This window comes from Podarcis pityusensis, assembly GCF_964106645.2.
Source record: "Podarcis pityusensis genome assembly, chromosome: 16".
Classification (NCBI taxonomy): domain Eukaryota; kingdom Metazoa; phylum Chordata; class Lepidosauria; order Squamata; family Lacertidae; genus Podarcis; species Podarcis pityusensis.
The window spans coordinates 18717352-18738595 of NC_138041.1; the positions used below are offsets into that span (position 1 = coordinate 18717352).

Here is a 21244-nt window from a genome sequence, read left to right on the forward strand (position 1 = left end):
CTAATTCTTTGCTAAAGCCATCTGAGGTCAAAAGTTCTATGGACTGTGAACAACTGGCTGGTTTGCAAGCAACAGCCTGTGATCCGCTGGAAAGTTTCAGAACCATTGATACTATCTCTACTTGGCTCTAGACTCGAATTATTATTTTTTCAGACAGTAGAAATAAGGGATTTTTTTTTATCAGGGCTGGATTATCAAACCAGCTAAGGTGGTCCTGGCTTAAGACCCAATGGTTTTCATAATTTGGGGCTGGTTCTAATAATGATGCTTGAGCTGGAGAAAAATACTTCTATTTTTCCTCATCCAGCACATTAGAACAGGAACACAGCAGTTATTAAAATATGTATGTGCTTTGATTTGTAGAACAAACAAAAAAAATTCTGGCCAAGACCCTCTGGGTCCATCCTCCCCCCACCCCCCAAGTTGGCCCATCCAAGGAATCAAGTTTGAGAACATCTGGTCTAGGCTGATGGGCAACCATCACATTCTGTGACAAAGCAAATCTCATTAGAGAATTATGTGCGGATTTAAAATCACGTCCTTTTGTCCGCTGAAACATCCTGCTGATTAGTTTTAAGGAATGGTATCCAGATTTAAGTGCTCGTGAGGTAAAAAAATCTCCTCTGCCTTCATATCCTTGCAAAATTAACTGTGTCTCTCTGCTTGGGTGCCATTCCTATGCAACAGAATTGTCAGAAGACCACTCCACTCACCGACTGTTTAGGCATCGTTTCCTGAAAGCACCGTCCGAGGGGTTTCTGGGTGGGGGGCCTGGTATAAGCGGGCTTGGGAGCAGGGTGCTGGATCAGGTGTTGCTGGCTGCCTGGCCCACTTCCCTCCGAGCTGAGGCTGTCGATCCGGTGGACTTGCACTGAGGCGTCTGGGGGGTGATGTACCCGGACATTGACCAGCGGCTGGTGCACCTGAACTAGAGGGCAAAAAGGTGAGCTACCTGGCCATTCCCTCTGACCTGCAAGCACTCCCTGGGAAATCTCAAAAATGTTGGGCAGTCTGGCATGTACGGAGGCAAGTGCACCCCTGCACGTGGCCAAAGGCTCTTGTGTTTGCATAATGCAGGTATGGGGAACTTTTGGCCCTCGAGTCATTGCTGAACTACGACTCCCATCACCCCTCGCCTTGTCTGTCAGCTTCCTCCTCTTTAGTCTCTGTAGCACTCAACAGAAGGAAGGAGACAAAAAGTGAAATGATTTGTCTCCACCTGTTGTTGGCTCTGGCGCCACCTACTGTTTGCCTCCATGCCCTACCAATCCCAAAATGCACCAGTCACCACTAGCAGAAGGGGCATGGTCTCCTCTGCAGTTAGTATGGAAATACAGACATCTAGCTCCTTAGCAGGCTACTAAAAATATTGTGTGGCTTTTCTATGTTTATTTTATTAGTGACTTTTCTGGGTTTATTTACTAGGCTGCAAGAGAGGCAGCTGCTAGAAGCAGTTGCCATTTTGGTAGCTCCTAGGTCACATATGGGAGGCGGGTGGCACTGTGGTCTAAGCCACTGAGCCTAGGGCTTGCCAATCGGAAGGTTGGCGGTTCGAATCTCCGTGACGGGGTGAGCTCCCGTTGCTCGGTCCCAGCTCCTGCCAACCTAGCAGTTCAAAAGCACATCAAAGTGCAAGTAGATAAATAGGCACCGCTCCAGCGGGAAGGTAAATGGCGTTTCCGTGCACTGCTCTGGTTTTGCCAGAAGCGGCTTAGTCATGCTGGCCACATGACCTGGAAAAACTGTCTGCAGACAAACGCTGACTCCCTCGGCCTGTAAAGCGAGATGAGCGCCACAATCCCAGAGTCGTCTGCGACTGGACATACCTGTCAGGGGTCCTTTACCTTTACCTCACAGACCTTTACCTCACAGATCTCACAGACGTCTCCTTTAGCCACAAGTGTTGTAGGAGCTGGATGTGGTCATTCTTAACATGGTCAGAGACACCCCTTTTATGTTATTTGCTTATCTACCACCTTACCAGTTCCAGTTGCTGGGCAAGAAGTAAGCGGGACTGAGCCACAGAGCCTGCCGCCACCTAGACAGAAGTGCCACCGAGAAGTTAAGCACCAATGCCAGGGGGCTAAAAAAAGCACTCTGCACATGCTCGGGAATCTTATTTCACACACAAGTTCCTACAGTTGGGTTCAAATTAAGCCTCTGTGGTCTCCTAACCTAACTAACCGCAATTCTCCCATAGTGGCCGGTGCCCTTCTCAAAGCAGAATCCATCCCTACCCACACATAAATGCCCCCTCTCGGGTACCTTCGGATGAATGTTGTCCAGGGCCCAGAGGCACCATGAAGGTGGAGTGGCTGATGGTGCCTTTCGAGCCGGGCCCAGAGGCCGTGTCCCCGTGGCCGTCCGAGATGAGCTGGACTGCGTAGATGGCGTGCTTGCTGGAGCCCGTCTCCATGGCAAGGCCCTCACCGGGCAGTCGGGCCTGCTGGCTTTGGCTCTGGCGACCGGCCGGCACTTGGCAGAATCGCCCTGTGAACTCCGGAGGGCACAAGCAATGGTTCCCAGATGTACACTGCCCACCGTTCATGCAGGGCAGAGGGCAAACCACTGCCAGGGAGTGGGGGGGGGGGCGGAGAGAAACAGAGAAGAGAAGCATTAACTTGAGGTGCATCAAACCCTGTGATAATTAAAACAGTGCTTAATATGGGTGGGATACTGCCTCACTTTGCATGTTTAAATCTCTCTGACTATGGTTCAGGCAAACTGCAAAATCTCCAACTTCAGACTCTTCTATTTTCGCAGGACAGTCCTGGATTTACAGAAGCCATCTCAGTTTCCGGGTAGTTAGGTTAGGAAACCACAGAGGCTTAATTTGATACTGGAATGTCCTGCTTTTCCTTAGGACGTCCCTATTTTCATCGGATAAATGTTGGAGGGTATGGAGTTATGCGACCCCCCCACCCCGCAAGCCAAGGAGATAACTATACAACCTTTAGAACACATCTGAAGGCAGCCCTGTTATAGGAAATTTTTAAAATGTTTAATTATGTTTTTATAGTCTATATTTTTCCGTGTATAAGATGACCCCTATTTTTGGGGCCCAAAATTAGAAAATAAATAATTGCAACATTCTGTCTATAAGACGACCCCCAATTTTAAACTTAAAAAAATTGGGGGGGAAATATAGTCTTATACATGGAAAAATACTGTATGTTAGAAGCTGCCCAGAATAGCTGGGGCAACCCAGTCCAGTAGGTGAGGTATAAATAATAAAAAATTCATCGGATAAATGTTGGAAGGTACACTCTACTTTGGAGGGTGTGTGTTTATGTATGTGTACGGTATTATGTTCCACAAGTGCCTGTCAGGAACTTAATTTTTAAAAACATGTCTGCCACTTCTTCATCGAATGAGTCCCCAGCTCCCAGGGTGCCCCCTTTCCCAGAAAACAAACCTTTGGACAAAGAGCCGGGAGAAAGACATTTCTAGCTACCAGGATTGAGAGAACAACATTTCAGCCTCTTTGAATTCCGAGTGCTGAGTCAGCAGCTGGGAAGCTGGCAAACATGCCCTCTCCAACGCACACACACTCATCCCCAGACAACAGTCAGCAGCTGCAGGCTGGTCCTGCCCAAACGCCACCCTCCATTCACAAAAACAAATAAAAGAGCAGGGCATGGTGCCCAGCTATGGAAGGGCCAACCCAGCAGGGAAAGATCGGTGAGGGACGGTTTTTTTATCCCCCCTGGGGAGGGTGTGTGGAAATTCCTTGGCTGCCTTAAGTCCAACCTGTCACACACTGTGGCCTAAAGTTGGCCTCCTGCAGATATCACTTTGCCAGGAAGTCTGTTCTGTACAATGTAGGAATCGGGGCTTTAATGTGGTGGCACATGCCCTTTGGAGCTTCTTCCTATAACATATAAGTCAGGCAGATAAGAATATGGGTGGGTAAGGCCCATCTATTACAGTGGTACCTCGGGTTAAGTACTTAATTCATTCTGGAGGTCCGTACTTAACCTGAAAATGTTCTTAACCTGAAGCACCACTTTAGCTAATGGGGCCTCCTGCTGCTGCCGCACCGCCAGAGCACGATTTCTGTTCTCATCCTGAAGCAAGTTCTTAACCTGAAGCACTATTTCTGGGTTAGCGGAGTCTGTAACCTGAAGCGTATGTAACCCGAGGTACCACTGTACAGCATCCAGATCTCACAGCGGCCAGACAGACAGCCCTCAAGCAGGACCTAAGCGGGACGGTACTCTCCCCATCGACGAGTCCGTACCCTCCGACATTCCTCAGATGAAAATGGGGACAATTCTCACTGCCCCGCTGACTGACTCTCCTCAACCTCCCCGTTTTGGGTCCCCCTACCCCACCCCACAGAGCATTTCCTATCCACCACAACGCTAACAGGACACAGCACACACAAACCCCACCGTCCTAAGAAAACAACCACCCTTAATTCCTATTTTGGGTCATTCCATATCAAGTGATCCATTATTATTTTTTTACCTCGTGTCATTCAATTCTCTTAACATGTTGTACACTGGTTGAATAATCAAAACTAAGTTAAAATCTTAAAATCTTAAAATGGAAAGGGGCCAAACCATCATCACAAGAGGTGTCGAAATTTTGGGAGGTTGGATAGTTACAATGGAGTGGTCTCGGGGGTGGAGTGCACATATTTATTTATTATTATTAGTTTGTTTAAAGCAAACAAACATAGCATACTTTCTGCCATGCTACAGCTTTAACACATTTGTGTTTGTATTATTAACATGCAGCATAAGTGGTCAAATTTAATTAAAAATATGTGAACAAACAAACAAAAGGTGTGCAAGTCAGTAACTGGTATTCAGAGGCATACCACTCTAATATCTCTGCTATCACCACTTCTGGCTACTAGTGTCGTCTCCACAGAAAGAGGCAGTGGTGCTTCTGAAGACCAGTTGCTGGAAGCCACAGGAGACGTGTGCTGTTGTTGAGCTCAGGTCCTGCTTTCAGGCTTCCCACAAGCATCTTGTGGTCCAATTCTGTGAGTCTATGACCTGGTTAGCCACTGTGAGAACAGGATGCTAGATTATTGGCCACTGGACTGATCTAGCAAGATGATGGTGGTGGTGGTGATTACCCCACCCATCTGGCTGGGTTTCCCCAACCACTTTGGTTGGCTTACAGCATATCTAAAAATATAATAACCCTGTGGCCCTCCAGATGTTGTTGGACTCCAACCCCCATCATCCCCAGGCAGCATAGCCAACAATTCAGGGACTGTGGGGGCACAAGCCACAAGGAAGTTCTCAAAATGGGGGGGGGGGGACCTGGGTTGGAGAAGCCCCAAAGGGGGAAACAGGACAGGTTGGGATATATAAACATGAGTAACTCCTTGACTCAGAAGCTGGGTTGTCTGCTGAATGTCTACAACAATACAATACATCCCATAAAATCAGGAGAAGCCGCAGATGTGTGCAATTTACAAAGCGTGGGCCTAGAGTCAAACCTGGGAATTCTGACATTTCTTCTGAAGTTCTGGAAACAGCCACAAAGCCAGTATTGTATGAAATGGGGAGAGGAGGGAGTCTGAACACACCCCAGATTAGGCAAACCCAGACTTTCAGGAAGTTTCATATCAAATATCAAAACTCCTTTCACTGGAAAATGAAAGGAGCTGCCTTGTGAGTCATTGGTCTATTGAGCTTGGTATTTCAAGCACTGACTGGCAGAAATTCCCCAGGGTTATAGACGGGGCACATTCCCAGTCTTACCTGGTGATGCCAGAGATCAAACCTGTGACCTTTTCACAGGTACTGTGGTAAAGTTGGGTGTTACCCATCTTACATTTGTGCATATTTCTTACTCTAATAAAAACTTTACAGTCATTTCAGGTGAAATTGAGTGTGTGCCCCAGAGTCGGTCACGACTGGACCAAATGGTCAGGGGTCCCTTTACCTTTTACACACACACACCTATAATGCAGCTTTCCCCAGCCTGGTTACCTGTGTTGGCCCCATCGAACAGAGCCGCAAACATACAGCATTTGCTGAAAATGAACTAAAATGGCTTTTTCTCAACAGGATATTCTGTCTTTTTTTCACAACCTGACCTTCCAAACATTATTTAGTTAAGCAGCAACCTTGACAGGGAATGCCATATAATACATCAAACTGCTTCCCATTGCTAACTGAATCTAAATTTTTGAAACCTCCCATTAGTCCTAAAGAGGGAGAAGAACTTTTTCCTTTCTATACTCAGAAGTTAGGAACATTGGAAGCTCCCTTACAAAGAGTCAGGCCGCCAGTCCAACTCGGTTGCAGCTTCTTCTAAGAAATGAGGGGTGCTGGAGCTTAGTGGTGGTGCAGTGGTCAGAGACCAGGGCTCAAGTCATGACACTCACTGGATGACCTTGGGCCAGTCATAGGCTCTCAACCTAACCTATCCCACAGGGTTGCTGCAAGGAACTATGCACATTCCTTTAAGCTCCCTGGATAAAAAAAGTGGGATATAAAAGCACTCAGTAAATACACTTTCAACCCACACCCACAGGTCTAGAAAATCTGCCCGCAAGCCCCACAGCTTTGAATATGGCAAGAAAGGCACTCTGCACATGCCCAGCAGCACACTGTCTCCAATAGCATACACCTCAACTATCCTGGGAAAACCGGGACATCCTGTTTTCTCGCGCGAGAGCACGGTGGCAATGTTGAATGCAGCAATTTCACCCCCAAAAAACCCTGTTTTCGCGGCTGTAATCCCACGTGGGTCATGTGACTCACCCAGGAGCACGTCCTGGTTTTGGGCGTGGACATGTTGGAGGGTATATGCAAGCGTGGCTATGTGCAGGAGTTCATCACAAAGCACATCCCATGAAACCCCTCATCTGCCCGTCTCATAGGCCCCTATAACCAGGGTTCTAGTTGCCCACGGTCCCTGGGAGAAAAAGGTGATTGAGCAGCCTCTGAGCAATATCAGAGGCAGAGAGAAAACAAGGGGTTGGGCCCAGAAGAACGAGGCCCCAGCCAAACGCGATGGTGAAATGACAAAGCTTTATGGTGTGGAGGCAGCTGCAGAACGGAAGTGGGAAACTGGGAGGCTCCAGTCCTCCAAGAGGCTGACCTGGCCACGGATGCAAAGTGCCCTTAGCTTGCCCCTGCCCACGCTCTGGGAATGTGCCAAGGCACCCCCCCACACACCTTCAGGATATGGCAGGTTATGATTGGGGAGAAGGAAAAGGGGAGAGCTGTTAAGAGAGGGAGCTGGCTATAGAGCAGCAACAGACGAGAGCGAGAAAGTGAGACACAGACACAGACACAGACACAGAGGAGGAAGCTGCCTTTTACTGAGCCAGAAGAGCAAAAATGACACAGGCCTGTTTTTGGGAAGGGCTGAAGTTCAGCAGGACAGCAGCCGCCCTAGGTGGAAAGGCACACTTCTTAACCTCGGCCTTTGGCCCCTGAGATGTGCGTTTCCAGAACCCAATCCATTCCGGTGATTGGGATCTATTTCAACTGTTTATGATTTTAAGTTTCCTGCTCTGGAACCTGCTGGTGAAGGGCAGGTAAATAATAATAATAATAATAATAATAATAATAATAATAATAATACAGTGGTACCTCTGGTTACGAACTTAAATCGTTCCAGAGGTCCATTCTTAACCTGAAACCGTTCTTAACCTGAGGTACTACTTTAGCTAAAGGGGCCTTCTGCTGCCGCTGCGCCACTGGCACGCGATTTCTGTTCTCATCCTGAGGTAAAGTTCTTAACCCTAGGTACTACTTCCGGGTTAGCGGAGTCTGTAACCTGAAGTGTTTGTAACCCGAGGTACCACTGTAGTAATAATAATAGCTATTCCAAATCCAGGACATACACCCCACCCAATGAAGAGACTCCACATTTCCCAGTTTCAGCTTAGACACAATATTTCTCACTGGAATTGGTTAACACATTTAGCTGTGAGCTTCTGAGTTCTGCAAATGCAGGACTCAGTCCTGGAAAATGTGGGTCGACTGAATGCTCTTAAAACTACCTAGTGAGGTCTGAGTCCATGGCCTATATTAGCCACATTGGAAGTTGCCATATACATAGTCAGACCATCAGCCTATAGGTTCAGTCTTGTCCACTCTGACTGGCAGCATCTCTCTAGAGTTTTGGACAGGGAGCCTTCTCCCAGCCCTACCCGGTGATGCCAGGACCAAATACTGCACCTTCTGCACACAAAGCAGGTGCCCTAACATTGGCCTACAGTCCTTCCCCTTGAAGATAAGGAAATCTGAAAGGGTCAGGAAAAGCTCTGAAATACTTATCTAGCCTTTTTAAGAATGTGCGGTCCTAGCTAAGGCAATGCCTTCTGGGGAAGTGGCTGTCCTAAAAGTTCGGGTATCCCAGTTTGGAGAGGTTATAGGGAGGGACCCCTCTGCAGAGAGTAATCAACCAAGCCAGGAAGGCTCCTTCCCACGCTGGCCGGCCTCCTTCCCAAGCTGCAGAAAGTCAACAAACGCTGCAGTTTTTGGCTCATATTGGGTATCTTGAGCCTTTGTGTGAAGAAAAACAAAACATGGGGGTGGTGGGAAGGCAATCTAGGAAGGAAACAGGACTCCAAATCCAAAATGCTCAGGATGGAGGGAAGGAGGGAAGGTTCGGAATGTAGAAGGGGGAAGAGGGGGTGCCGCTTCTGGGCTAGACCAGAACAGGACTTGGACTGATTCGGAGCCCTCGCTCTCTGCATACTCCCAGAGGCCCCACCTCTCCAGCTCTTGGCTAGCGAGATGGGTTCACAGGCCAAAGTTTCCACCTCTGGATTCCATTAGCTGAAGGACGTTCCCTTCCACCGCTCCCCTCTTCCACTCCTGAACAAAGATTACGCTTGCCAAGGAGAGTCCTCTCCAAGAGACCCTGCTTTTTGCCCTAGGCGATTTAAAAGGGGGAGAGATTTTTGGCAGTCAGATACCAGTCCAGCTGGTAAAGAAATCTTTGCAGCAAAGGAGAAGGCTGCTGTCAGCAAAGCCTGCCTGCCTAGGAATGGCAGTGCCCATCAACTTTGGGAATGGGGTGGGGCAGCCCCCCAAATATTTTAGGGGGGGGGCAAAGAGACCTCAGTCCCTAGGAGTTGACTCCTATGGTTTGCATAAAGAGAAGTTCAGGGACTCGTGGCGGCTTGAAACCACACATGCCAACTTGAATGCCAGGGCTAGAACCCTCTTAAACCCTCAGACTGAAAATGCCTAGGAAGCCAGTATTGTCTGCTCTGACTAGCAGCAGCTCTCCAGGTTCTTGGGCAGAGAAGGGTCTTCCCCAACGCTTTCTACTTGACCCTTTGCAAGAGATCCAACCTTCTGCGTGCAAAGCAGGTGCTCTGTCACTGAACCATTCACCTGGGCGTCAATTCCCCTGCCTTATGGTTTCCCCTTCTTTGCCCAAGTACCACCAGCTTATCCACTTCAAAATAGGGCTAGACAAATTAGGAGGCTAGTGGTGGTGTTCTGGTGTTATCGGCTTGCCAATTTCAGGATGTCTGTGTCATCAAAAACTACCATTAAGTATGTAAGTTTGCAAAAGGACGAAAAGGAAAAATCGTAGTGGTGGTGGAATGATGGACGGTTTTGAGGAGGGGACATGAAGGAAACAGAAAACCAGGAAAGCAGGCAGATGAAACAGAATATTCTAGAAGAGGAAGCACGGTGGGAACCCTGAAAAGGAGCATGCTGCAACACTTTGCTGCAGGCCTCACTTGTCATTGTTGTTTAAAATTCTTATCACATCATGCCTAACAGCCATTTACAGACCCATCACTTCCTCTCTCTCTCTCTCTCTCTCTCTCTTTCTCTCTCTTTCTCTCTCTCATATACTGTAATACTAGAACTCAGGAGCCATCCGAGGAAGGTGAATGTTGGAAGATTAAGGACAGACAAAAGGAAAGTATATTATCACACAGCACACAGTTAAATCTATGGTATCCACTCCAACAAGAGGTAGTTAGGGTCACCAACTTGGAGGGCTTTAGAAGAGAATTAGACAAATTAATGGAGGATCAGTCTATTGGTGGCTACAGTGGCCACAATGGCTATGTTCCACCTCCACTGCTTAAGGCACAGGCCTCTCCTCTGAACACCAGTTCTGGGAATTGCAAATGGGGAGAGTGTTGCTGTTGCACCCATGTCCTGCTTGCAGACTCACTTTGGAACATCTCGGTTGGCCACTGTGAATAAATAGGACTTAGCCCTGACCATTTACAACCTGGCCCTCATACTTAAAAAAAGCCTGTATATCAATTGTTTTATGTTGTGCCTTAATTGTGGTTCCTTTCTCCTCCTGCTCCTCATGGGCCACCCACGAGTTTGAGTTATGGAGCAGCTATATAAATTGTGGTATGAAGTAGGACTCTTCCTAGGTTGCAGCAAGTCCCTCTGCCCCAAATCTTGGCCTGAAAGTGGCAGAGTTTTGTGTAGCTCAGTTGCTGACTTGTCCTGCCTTCTCCGCAGTCAGCTTAGTTTCTAAAGAGCGGTTGTTGTGGCCCACCGTTTTAAAGCAGCCCTGTGTGGCACCTCCGACTGGCACACAGAAAACAAATTCTGGGCAATAGCCATTAGAGACCTTGGGCCAAAAACTAAATCCTATCTAGGCCATTTGGGCTCCTGTTTATCCCTACCTAGCAAGTGTTTTCATAGCCTCTTCACGCACGTTTGTCTTGGCGAGGCAGCCTCTGGATCCGCATGTGTATTTGCTTGGCTAACGGTTCTGATCTGCTGCTGCTGCAACAACTCTGAGGCAGCCAGGGCCCCAGAGATGGGCTGGGACATGAGGTAAGGTTTTCCACCAGCCAAAAGCAGTTGAGGAAAGAATGGGGTGGCGGGGGAGAGAGAAAAATAGAGAGAGAGAGAGAACAGAGGGAGGGAGGGGCAACGGCAGTGGTGTGTGTATGTGTGTTGCTAGATGCTATCTGGAAAAGTGCGTAAAAGTTAAGTGTCCTCAAGTGGGCAAGGCCTTTTGGCCTCGATGTTGAAAAACAAACCGTAGGAAGTGCATCTCTTCTTGGGAAAAGCATCCAACTTGCCTGATTATGCCACCAACCCACTTTCCCGGGTTAACCTGGGCTTGGATCCTGACACTAGGGGTGAGTTGCCTCCTGCACTGGGATTGACCAGAGAGCATCAGAGCCCCGTGAGCACTTCCAGGAACGCACTTCTGCAAAGGAGGGGATGGCTCCTTCGCCTGAGCAACATCTGGGGCAAATGAAGGGAGCGTTAACCCTTCACTTGAAAGTGGGTGACTTACTCCGGAACAACAACTCCCCAAGGGCCCCCTCCCCAGCCTTTCCCTGGCACCTCTCCCGCCCTGCTTGGAGTGGGGGGGGGGGGAGAGTTGGCCCATCTCACCCACGCGGAAGCCGGAGCCCGTGAGGGTGTCCATGGAGTGCCCGTTCTCTCCGATGAGGGTCATGTTGCTGCCCGGCTTGCAGCTGTCGCGGCACTGGCCCTTCAGGCACGTCCGCTTGCAGATGAGCGGGGCGAAGACCACCTTGAAGCGCTCCCGCGCCAGCGCCGTCCGCTCCGAGGGGCCCGCCGACGACGACGAGGCGGCGGCGGCGGCGGCAGAAGCGGCGGCGGCGGCGGCGCCCGGCCAGCCCAGCGCCAGCACCCACAGCACGGCGAGCCCCCGCCAGGGCATCTTGGCATCCCGCGGCCCGCAGGCCAAGCCCGGCGCGGAGGAGCGCGGCGCGCCTCTCGCCTGGCCCCTACGGGGCGCCCCGCGGAAAGCTGCGCGCGAGGCGGCCGAGGGAGCCGCTGGAGCGGAGGGGAGGCGAGCCCAGGAGGAGCAGCAGCAGCAGGAGGAGGAGAGGAGGGGCGAAGCGGAGCGGAGGCGGCTCGCTTTCCCGACCGCCGCTGCCAAGGCTGGAGAGCAACGCGCGCCCCGACGGGCCCGCTCCGCTCGCCTCGCAGCCAATCTCCGGCCGGGGGCAGGAATCTGGGAGCGCCGCCAAGAGCCGCGGAGCCGGCGGCAGGAGAAGAGAGGAGAGGCGGGTCCCGGCCGGAGAAGGGAACCGCGACGGGACGGGCCGACAGGGGGCGCGGGAAAGAGGGAAGGAAGGAAGAAAGGAAGGAACATCAGAGGAGGAGGAGGAGGAGGGCAGGTTGGCCAAGGAGCCAGGCAGCGGCGCCAGCAGTAGGACTTCTATAGAGTCGTAGGATCCATGAACTCGTAGAATCGTGGAGTTGGAAGTCTAGTCTAGTCCAGGAATATGCAGGTGGCCCGTAGTGGGGATCGAACCCGCGATTGTGGCAGAAGTCCAGAGCCCTGTTCCACAGACTACGCAGGAGGGTCCCCAGACGCAGCAGGGTGGGCTGACTTCATCTGGAAGTGAAGGCAGTCATCCGGCACCGTCTTTCATTTTATCCATTTGTTTGAGAGTCGCCTTCCGCAGGTCGATTTTTCTCAAGCTGATTTGCAAACATACCATAAAAAGCAACTAAAATGTCGTAAAACAGTGAAGGCATTATACCAGCGTGGTTTAGTGGTTAGAGCAGCATTCTCCAACTTGGTGCCCTCTGGGTGTTTTGGACCACAGCTACCATCAGCCCCAGCCGGCTGACTGAGTGACCTTGGGCCAGCCACCACCTCTCAGCCTGACCTACCTCACAGGGTTCCTGTGGGGATTAAATGAGGGAGGGAGAGAACCATCTACACTACCTTGAGTTCCTTGGAGAAAAGGTGCAATGTAAATGTAAACAAACAAACAAACAATGAATAAATAATATTTAAAACAATATTTTTAACTGCTGTATAGAGGTTTTTAGAAACAAGAGAAAACAAACACCTAAGAATGAGACCTTATCCACCTGGAAAAGTTTTCTGGAAACAAAAATGCCTTCAGTTGTTTCCAGAAAGTTTTGACAGCAGATGTTGTGGAAAAAGCTTCACAGAATGTCTTCTTCCTCAAGGCTCATTCAGTTTAGGAATGTTTTTTGGAGGGGTTAATTTAATTTTTCATGACTCTTGGATAGAATGAGTCTTTTCTCTCTCTTTTTTTGTGTGTGGACAGGTGTCCTGGAAACAGCCAGCACATAGATGAATTACAGAACTTCCTGCCAGAAGAAGTTGTGATGGCCACCATCTTGGATGGCTTTTGAAGGGGATTGGACAAAATCATTGAAGAGAGAAGGTTACCAATGGGATCAGAAGCAACCTGCCTCTGAATACCATAGGCTAGGGAACATGAGAATATCATGGCGCTCCCGGGCTGCTTGTGGGCTTCCCATATTTGGTTAACCACTGTGAGAACATCATGTTGGCCCAGATAGATCTATGGCCTGACTGAAGTCTTAGGCCCAGTCACAAAAGAGAGGCTGATAACTTAGGGAAAGTGACCATTGGTGTTTCCTGCATGCTGCCATTTTGGGCAGCATGGTTAAGGAACCACTCTTAAGTACAGTGGTACTCGGGTTACATATGCTTCAGGTTACATACGCTTCAGGTTACAGACTCTGCTAACCCAGAAATAGTACCTTGGGTTAAGAACTTTGCTTCAGGATGAGAACAGAAATCGCACGGCGCCAGCACAGCAGCAGCAGGAGGCCCCATTAGCTAAAGTGGTGCTTCAGGTTAAGAACAGTTTCAGGTTAAGAACGGACCTCTGGAACGAATTAAGTACGTAACCAGAGGTACCACTATATATGAAAGTATGTGTGTAGGTGCCTTTCAATGTCCTCATTGTTCCAATTTAAATAAGGTCAACCAAGGCTGGAGAGTCAAGTGGTGAAGGTGACTCACAAGTAAGCCCATCACTCAGTGCCTCCATGGGCTTCTTTCTCCACTCTGATAGCCTAATGCATCTCTGGCTGTGAATGTCATTTATTCAGCTCTACCACCTGCTACCCTCCAAAGGTCTCCTGCTTCTTCAAGAACAAAAAAAATATATCTTCCAGCATCTTGAAAGACTAAGTCATTTAATTGCTAAGTGTTTGTTGACCAACATCAGGTAAATGTCTCAAAACTCTTGGCTCTTTTGGGCTGCTTCCTAGTAACATGACCAAAGGCCCATCCAAACTTGCCCACAAAATCCAAACTTTGCATAATCTCAGTTTGTCCACTGGCAGCCCATCCCTGAGCAGTTTATATTTGGATGAGATTTTAACCGAAGTTTCCATGTCCATTCTCCCTTTTCCACTGTTTGCTGTTTCAAGCAACTCTGCAGAATCTGCACCACCTCAAAAACACCCACTTTAAAAAAAAGGAAGGGGAGAGAAGGTCACCCATGGAAAACTAGTAGGAGCACTTTTAAAGTGGAGCAGATTTCATTTTTTGATTTTCCAACGATGGGGAAACTCCGGATTTAGCAGGAGAAAGTTGGAGACAGCAGCTGTCTCCAGTGCCAGTTATATGGACAATTGGGAATTAAAAAAGGACGGAGGGGTCCACATTAAGCTGGGGTGTTGATGGGCCCTGAGTTCCTCTGCAAAATGACTCAGAAATAGCTGGAAGTTCCCCTAGGAGGTGAGAGATGTTTTGGGAAAGGAGCAAACTTTCCTCTCCAGACTGCAGCTTGAGTGAGACTACTACAGGATAGACAGGGAGAGAGGTTTGAAGCTGTTTGTGCTCCATAAACTAAGTTACATCTTAGTAGTGGGAGGCGGGGCTAGTTTCCTCTCCCTAGAGCAGCCTCCCCCAACCTGGGAAGACTACAACTCCCATCAACCCTAGCTAGTACTGTGTAGACAAAGGTCAGGGATATTAGAAGCCATTGTGAGAAAGAGGTGTATGTTCAAAACATCTGGAGGGTATCAGGTTGGGGTCATCTGCCCTAGAGAGCAGATGACTTTGTAACACCATGTACCTTAAGGTAAGCACAATATTTTCTGCATATTTGTAAATACATCCAAATATTACTAAACACCAATAAGCCCAGTGGTATCTGGTGCCCCCTGGAATCGGTAGGGCTTACTAAGAAGTCATGGCGGGGGTGGCCAAATCCTGGTTCTCTCTTCGTGAAGAAACAGTGGACACTTAAACACTGCAGTTTTATTCATTTATTTTAGAAAAACACAATCCATTAAAACAACAACAGACCACTAAACAACAGTTCATAACGGCAGCAGTCATTGCAATTCAATTAATACTTAGCATCAAAGTGCCTTACTTTGTTTCAGAAGGGCGTCTCGGCTATCACCATTTCTAATGTGGGTTCATGCCAAAGAAGCTGTATATTATTCAGAAGTAAGCCCCAGACGTATTCCCTGCTAAGTATTTACGGAATTGCAGTCCAAATTAGTCTTGTAAGTTGGCACACAAGATGGTTAAGAGGTCATAGCCAGGACCGATGATGAGTTGGGCCAAATGCAAAAGTGTCCTAGCCTGACTAATATGAAATAAAGACTGCCATGTTTAAATTTTCATCATAGCTATCTCCAGTTCCTTTGTCCTATGCAGCCCTACTCAGAAGGAAGACACCACTGGATGTGATGGGATTCCCCTTAAATAAGTATGCAGAGAGGTATGCTTTGTTTGTTTTTAAGTACAGTGGTACCTCGGGTTACATACGCTTCAGGTTACACACTCGGCTAACCCAGAAATAGTGCTTCAGGTTAAGAACTTTGCTTCAGGATGAGAACAGAAATCGTGCTCCGGCGGCACGGCAGCAGCAGGAGGCCCCATTAGCTAAAGTGGTGCTTCAGGTTAAGAACAGTTTCAGGTTAAGAACGGACCTCTGGAACGAATTAAGTACTTAACCCGAGGTACCACTGTACTGTACAACAGAAAAATAGACCTACTGTTCCAGAAAGCAAGTGAAAGCAATTACTTTCTGACATTAGTGTGCTACACACAGACACAGAGCAGAAGGCACTCACCCCCCCCCCCCGCAAAGCTTCTTATCCTCAAGCCACATAACCAGGAGAAGAGTTTTCTTTAAAAATAATGATGATGATGATTATCCAATAACTACTTGGATAGATAAGGGGGGGAGGCATGTTCAAAAGCCAGTAAAATGAGGAGGCAAAAAGGAAGGAAGGAAAGAAGGAAAGAAGGAAAGAAAGAAAGAAAGAAAGAAAGAAAGAAAGAAAGAAAGAAAGAAAGAAAGAAAGAAAGAAGGCTGATTGGGTGGAAGAAAAGGGCAGCTTCAAGAGGCCTGGGGAGGCTGCATAACCTGGGAGAGGGCTGTTCTGCTCACCTGTATTGGGTATACCCCAATCAGAAATCTGAGGTTCAGTGTGAGAAGGAAACCTCAAAGGGCATTTTTTGCAGAGGGACAAGCTGCTCACAGAAGCTGCCGCAACTCGCCCCAGGAAGAGAGCTAGATTGACTCGTCGCCCTTTTAACTTTAGGCTTCCTATAAACCAGGCACGTCTTACACATCCCCCTTCTTTATCCACTTCGCCAGCAGCGGCTTCCTTCCCCTTCCTCGCGGATCCGGACCCTAACGGGTTAACCACAGACAGCTCCTCGGTGGTGGTGGTGCTGCGCTGGGGAGGGGGGCCCATTGTCTGGCATCTGCAAGGGGGCCTTGCAGCTTTATGGAGATGGGGGTTAGGGAGGTCAAGGCAGGCGCGTGTCTGTGCTTTTCAGACACACTCCCTTGTGTTCTTGGGGGGCGGGGGGAAGGGATGCCGCAAATCTCAATGTGCCAGGAGGCCTGGCCTGGCCTGCCCCCACCCCTAGGGAGCAGGGGGCAAGGTTGCAGAAAGGAGGGGCGGACGGGTTGTCCCTGCAGTGTGTGCAAAGATCCAAGACCAACTGCGCTTCCTGCATACAATGAGCAAAGGCACAGCTGAAAAACTCGGAAGGACAATTGAAGCCTACCCCCCACCCCCCACCCCATGGCCGCCTGCCTGCCTGCCTGTGTGTGTGTGCACGCACACGCACGAACTCATGGGCACATGTGTTTAGGTGGTGGTTTCTTTCCTCCTTGCCCAATGAATACCTGGGGGTAGCCAAGGGAAGCTTATTTTTAAAAGAAGTTTGCCCCCCCCCCAAAAAAAACCACCACCCCACAACTGCTTTGAAAATAATCCCGGAGACGTTTCATACAGAGAAACTGTGGAAGAGCACATTTGAAGCACATTTTATATCCCACCCACCCCCAAGAATCCCGGGAACTGCCAGGAATGGTAGGTCTGTGATGGGTGAACAACAGTTACCAGGATTCTTGAGACGGTGGGTTTGCTCCACTATTGTGACTGCATCTATTAAAAAGAAAATCAACAACAGCGTACCTGGTAATACCTTTGAGACCTCAAAGTACCACGGAATCTGTGTGCAAGGGCATAGCTTAAGCCCTCGGAGCATTTCAAATAAAGGGGTGTGTGTGTGCAAAGAGGGCTCCTCCGCACACGCAGGCAACACTACTTCGACAGTGCTGTGGCAGATGCCCAGTATTGGACTGGAAGGACTGCTGCTTATTCCAAACCAGAGGAGAAGGCAGGATTCTCGGACCACCGTCGAATTCTGTGGGCCTCCTAAATTGAGCCTCCTAGACAGAGATATCTAGGAGGCACCTGAGCAGGGTGAGATATGGGGCTACCAAGAAATACTTTAGTTCTCTGTCTGAAGGGCTGGCACTGCCAGAAGATAGCTTCCAGATAAAATCCTGTCTGGTCCAAACCTATTTAAATATACATATACATATACACATACATATACATATACATATGCGTACGTCTCTCTCTCTCTCTCTCTCTCTCTCTCTCTCTCTCTCTCTCTCTGTGTGTGTGTGTGTGTTAGATATTTATCTATACCCCACATTTTTTCCTGACGGGGGCTCCAAGTGGCTTACAGATAAAGATAAGAACTGCTTTTTAAAAAAATTAAAAGATAAAGAACCTTCAGAAGGGAAGCCAGGGTAGCGGGCAATGCCTCTTAAGTTGCCCATCCACAGTTAGCAACACTGGACAGCAGACGAGGCAGGCACCACACAGCTTGCCTGGTCACAGTCTTCCCCACTATGACGAGATGCATTTCTGTTTAAATTACAGCAATTGTTTCTAAATCTGCATCGATGCATATAAATTAGCATTTGCAAAGGGGATGCAATCTGCATCCTCTTTTCTCCTTTTCCCCCCTGGTGATGCAGTGACTGGCTAGCCTAATAGAGGCATCCCTTTGGTGTTCAGGAGGAACAGGGGCAACTTATAACCCCTCTACCCAGAACCTGGGGCTAGATTTCCACTTCCCTTATCCACTGGTTAATTTCTGCACTAAGACGGCAGGACTATCTTAGAAACCACCCCATTAACCTGGAATCCCCTTGCCCCATGTATATGTGGACACTCAGCAGTGAAGAAAAGACACTCTGCGCGTGTTTAGAAGCACTCTCACCACGATCATAACTTGCCAGAGTTGACAGTGCACATGAAAGGAGGAGTTCCAGCAAGGGCAAGGTACTTTTTCCCTTTTGTAAACGTTTTGGTACCCTACCAATATGGTATGAGGGATGGTCTAAAAATAATGAAAAGTAGTAGTCCTGGCTCAAAGCAGGTTGAGTTTAGAACAGGGATCAGTTGGGGTTTGCAATTCCTTCCTTATGTGGTTCAGAGCCGAACATAGGAAGCTGCCTTATACTGATTCGTACCACCGGCACACCTAAACAAATATTGCCTATACAAAAGGTAGCCAATATGGTGTCCTCAATATGTTGCTAGCCTACAAGTCCCATCAGGCCCAGCAAGCTTAGCCAGTGGCTAGGGGTGCTGGGACTTTGAGTCCAACGGCATCTAGCGCGAAGCTTTCCAAACTTTTAATGATGGTGACACACTCTTTGAACATGCATTATTTCGCGACACAGTAATTCACAGCCCCGGGAGGAGTGCGGGGAGCATCTGCACAACACAGCTACACACTGCAGCCGACATACTAATGTATTACGACGCACAGTTTGGAAAACTGTGATCTAGAGGGCACCTTGTTGGCTTCTCCTGTCCTGCTTCTCCATCCTGGTACCCTCCAGGTGGACTGGAACTCCCACTGGAAATATGCAGATTGGGGAAGACCATCAAGTGCATAACCTATTTGGAGCCTCAGCTAGAGATGCAAAGGATTGAAGTGGGATCTTATGCATTCCGGGGCGGAGCAAGGGGGGGGCGGAGAGAGCGGGCCGCTCCCGGCTCCATCTTTTGGGGGGCAGCGCCAACCGCTGCCATCACGCCGCCAAAACTGCGAACGGCAAACCACCCCCCGGCGCATTTCCTCTCGGGAATCGGACCCGTCCGCCACCGCTCCCACTTAGCTTTCCTTGCTTTTCAAGCATTTAAGTCTCAAGCCTCTTATCTTAAACGCCTCATTTTGACTGTGGCTCCTGCTACTTTTATTCTGCTAAATCCACGTATATTTCTGCGAGTGTAGCTACTGCTACTTTTAACTGGTTACGTTCCTGTGCGGTTCTTTCAGTGAGTCTACCGTTGCTACCATTGTTTTGTTACATTCGCGTGCCTTTCCTGGAGTCAGGCTACAGTTGCTATTGTTTTTGTAAACCCGTTGTATTTTGTGAGTGGGTCTGTTAAGTTTTCTGGGCAGCTGCCTTTGGGTTCTCTCCGTCCTGCGCCCACGTGCCCTTGGCCAGGGTCATTGCTTCGGAGTTATCTATTTGCCACTACCGCGCAAGCCCCTGACTGGGCAAGATCGCTCTGACTCCCCCCCTCCCCCTCTAGTTTGCAATCTTTGTATAATTGGCAAGCAGTTTAGCTTTAAACTTTTGGAGGGGAGCTAGTTCAAAGTTAGGGGGAAAGAGTTTTAAGAGCTTATGCTCACAATGTAAATAAACCAGAAAATAACACTTTTAACTGCAATAATCTTATTTTTCATTTTTTTAATAATTTCAGTGGGGGGGGGGTGGCAAAAAAATTTTCGCACCCCGGTACCAATTTACCTTGCTATGCCTCTGTATGCATGCAGAGCTGGGCTGTACCACTGAGCTGGGCTGTACCACTGGAAAACTGCACTTTTTGCAGGGAGAAGACAGCCTCCAGCTCTACAGCGGTGCAAGTGTTCAGTGTCCCCGTTCTCTATCCCCATGGATTTTCAGGCTCAGCTACATACATGCAATGCTCAGAGGCTCCAGGTCAGCACCTCCCTGCCCGCCCCATGCTTACAGCCACCTTCATTTATTCAGCAGGCAGTGCATGCTAAATATTGGAATGAATCTACACAGAACGTGCTGCCCCTCCTGCGGCCGCTAGAAGGCCAGAGCTGGCCTCACCAACAGATGACAGTGGCGGATGGTAGGCTGCCCTAGATGATGTATCTTGGTCTGGGCAGGGGCGATGGCAGGGGCAGGGGAGCTGGAGGGCTCTGAAAGGCTGCCAGGAGCACTTTGTGCTTCTTCCCTCCCAAGATGGCAAGAGAAGGGAACTGACAGAGGTGTCGTGCCCCTCCCAGGAGGACCACAAACAAACCTTCAGCGGCCGCTTACAAGTTCCCTCCAGGAAGCGAGGTCACTCATTTACAGCAATAGACTGGTACACGGCCGCCACTGCTGCCCACAGACAAATATTGCTGCGTTTATTAATATCTCCTTGGGGGTTCAGTGGCAAAGCACCTGCTTTGCATTCAGAAGGTCCCAGGTTCAATCCCTTGGTGGTGACGAGGGGGCGTGAATCCCTTTCCCTCTGGAGAGTTGCTGCTCTCTGTTAGAGCAGGTATGTATAGAGCAGCTTCCTATCTCCACCATGTTCCACTCCAAGCAGCTGAGTTTGGCCCAAGGACTTGCTTTCAGCGGCACATTTCAACCTGTAAAACATGTCCTGCAATAAAATATATTTATTAAAATGCTTTTGATCACACGCAGAGCGCCCTTTCCTCTGCTATGGAGAAAAGTAGCCTCTGTAACCAATAAATGCTGGAGCACAAGGTGCTTCTCACACTGGGGAAACTTTCAGTCATGCTAACTCACGTATTTTTGATATATGCATGTGTGCCTGACCGAATGTGCATATGTGTGATTATATATATAGGAAAGAGAGGTCTGGGGGCAGGGGTGCCAACTTGAATAAAATATGGGGGGGGGCAGGTACACATAGCGTGCTGCCCCTCCTGCGCACACATGCACTATTTGAATGGCAATGCCCATCAACTTGGGGGCAGCCCCCTGAAACATTTTATTGGGAAAGCAAAGGGACCTCAGCCCCTGGGAGTTGACTCCTATGTCTGGGGGAGAGAATAATGTAGATAAAGATAAGGCATGAATGCAACAAGGGTTGTATTGCCTCCTGGTTGTAAGCAGTGAAGTTGAAATAGAAAATGGGGTTTCTGACCCAAAGGTGGCATCGTTTTAAAGGCACTTTACCTACTGGCTCTGTCAAATCGCAAT

The 21244-nt window shown here is 48.9% G+C and overlaps 1 protein-coding gene and 1 long non-coding RNA gene across 2 annotated transcripts in view; one reads left to right on the forward strand and one right to left on the reverse strand.

Annotated features, from left to right (window-relative positions):
- LTBP3 (latent transforming growth factor beta binding protein 3) overlaps positions 1-11525 on the reverse strand; it is a 40482-nt gene extending 28957 nt beyond the window's left edge. Inside the window, exons 1-3 of the mRNA XM_080986171.1 lie at positions 11328-11525; positions 2266-2568; positions 714-928 (exon numbers count right to left, since the gene is read on the reverse strand). Coding sequence (XP_080842297.1) covers positions 714-928; positions 2266-2568; positions 11328-11391 — 582 coding nt within the window. The 5' untranslated portion in view covers positions 11392-11525. The remainder of the gene's footprint in view (positions 1-713; positions 929-2265; positions 2569-11327) is intronic.
- Positions 1-21244, forward strand: part of LOC308466046 — a 170293-nt gene that overhangs the window by 5652 nt on the left and 143397 nt on the right. The window lies entirely within an intron of this gene.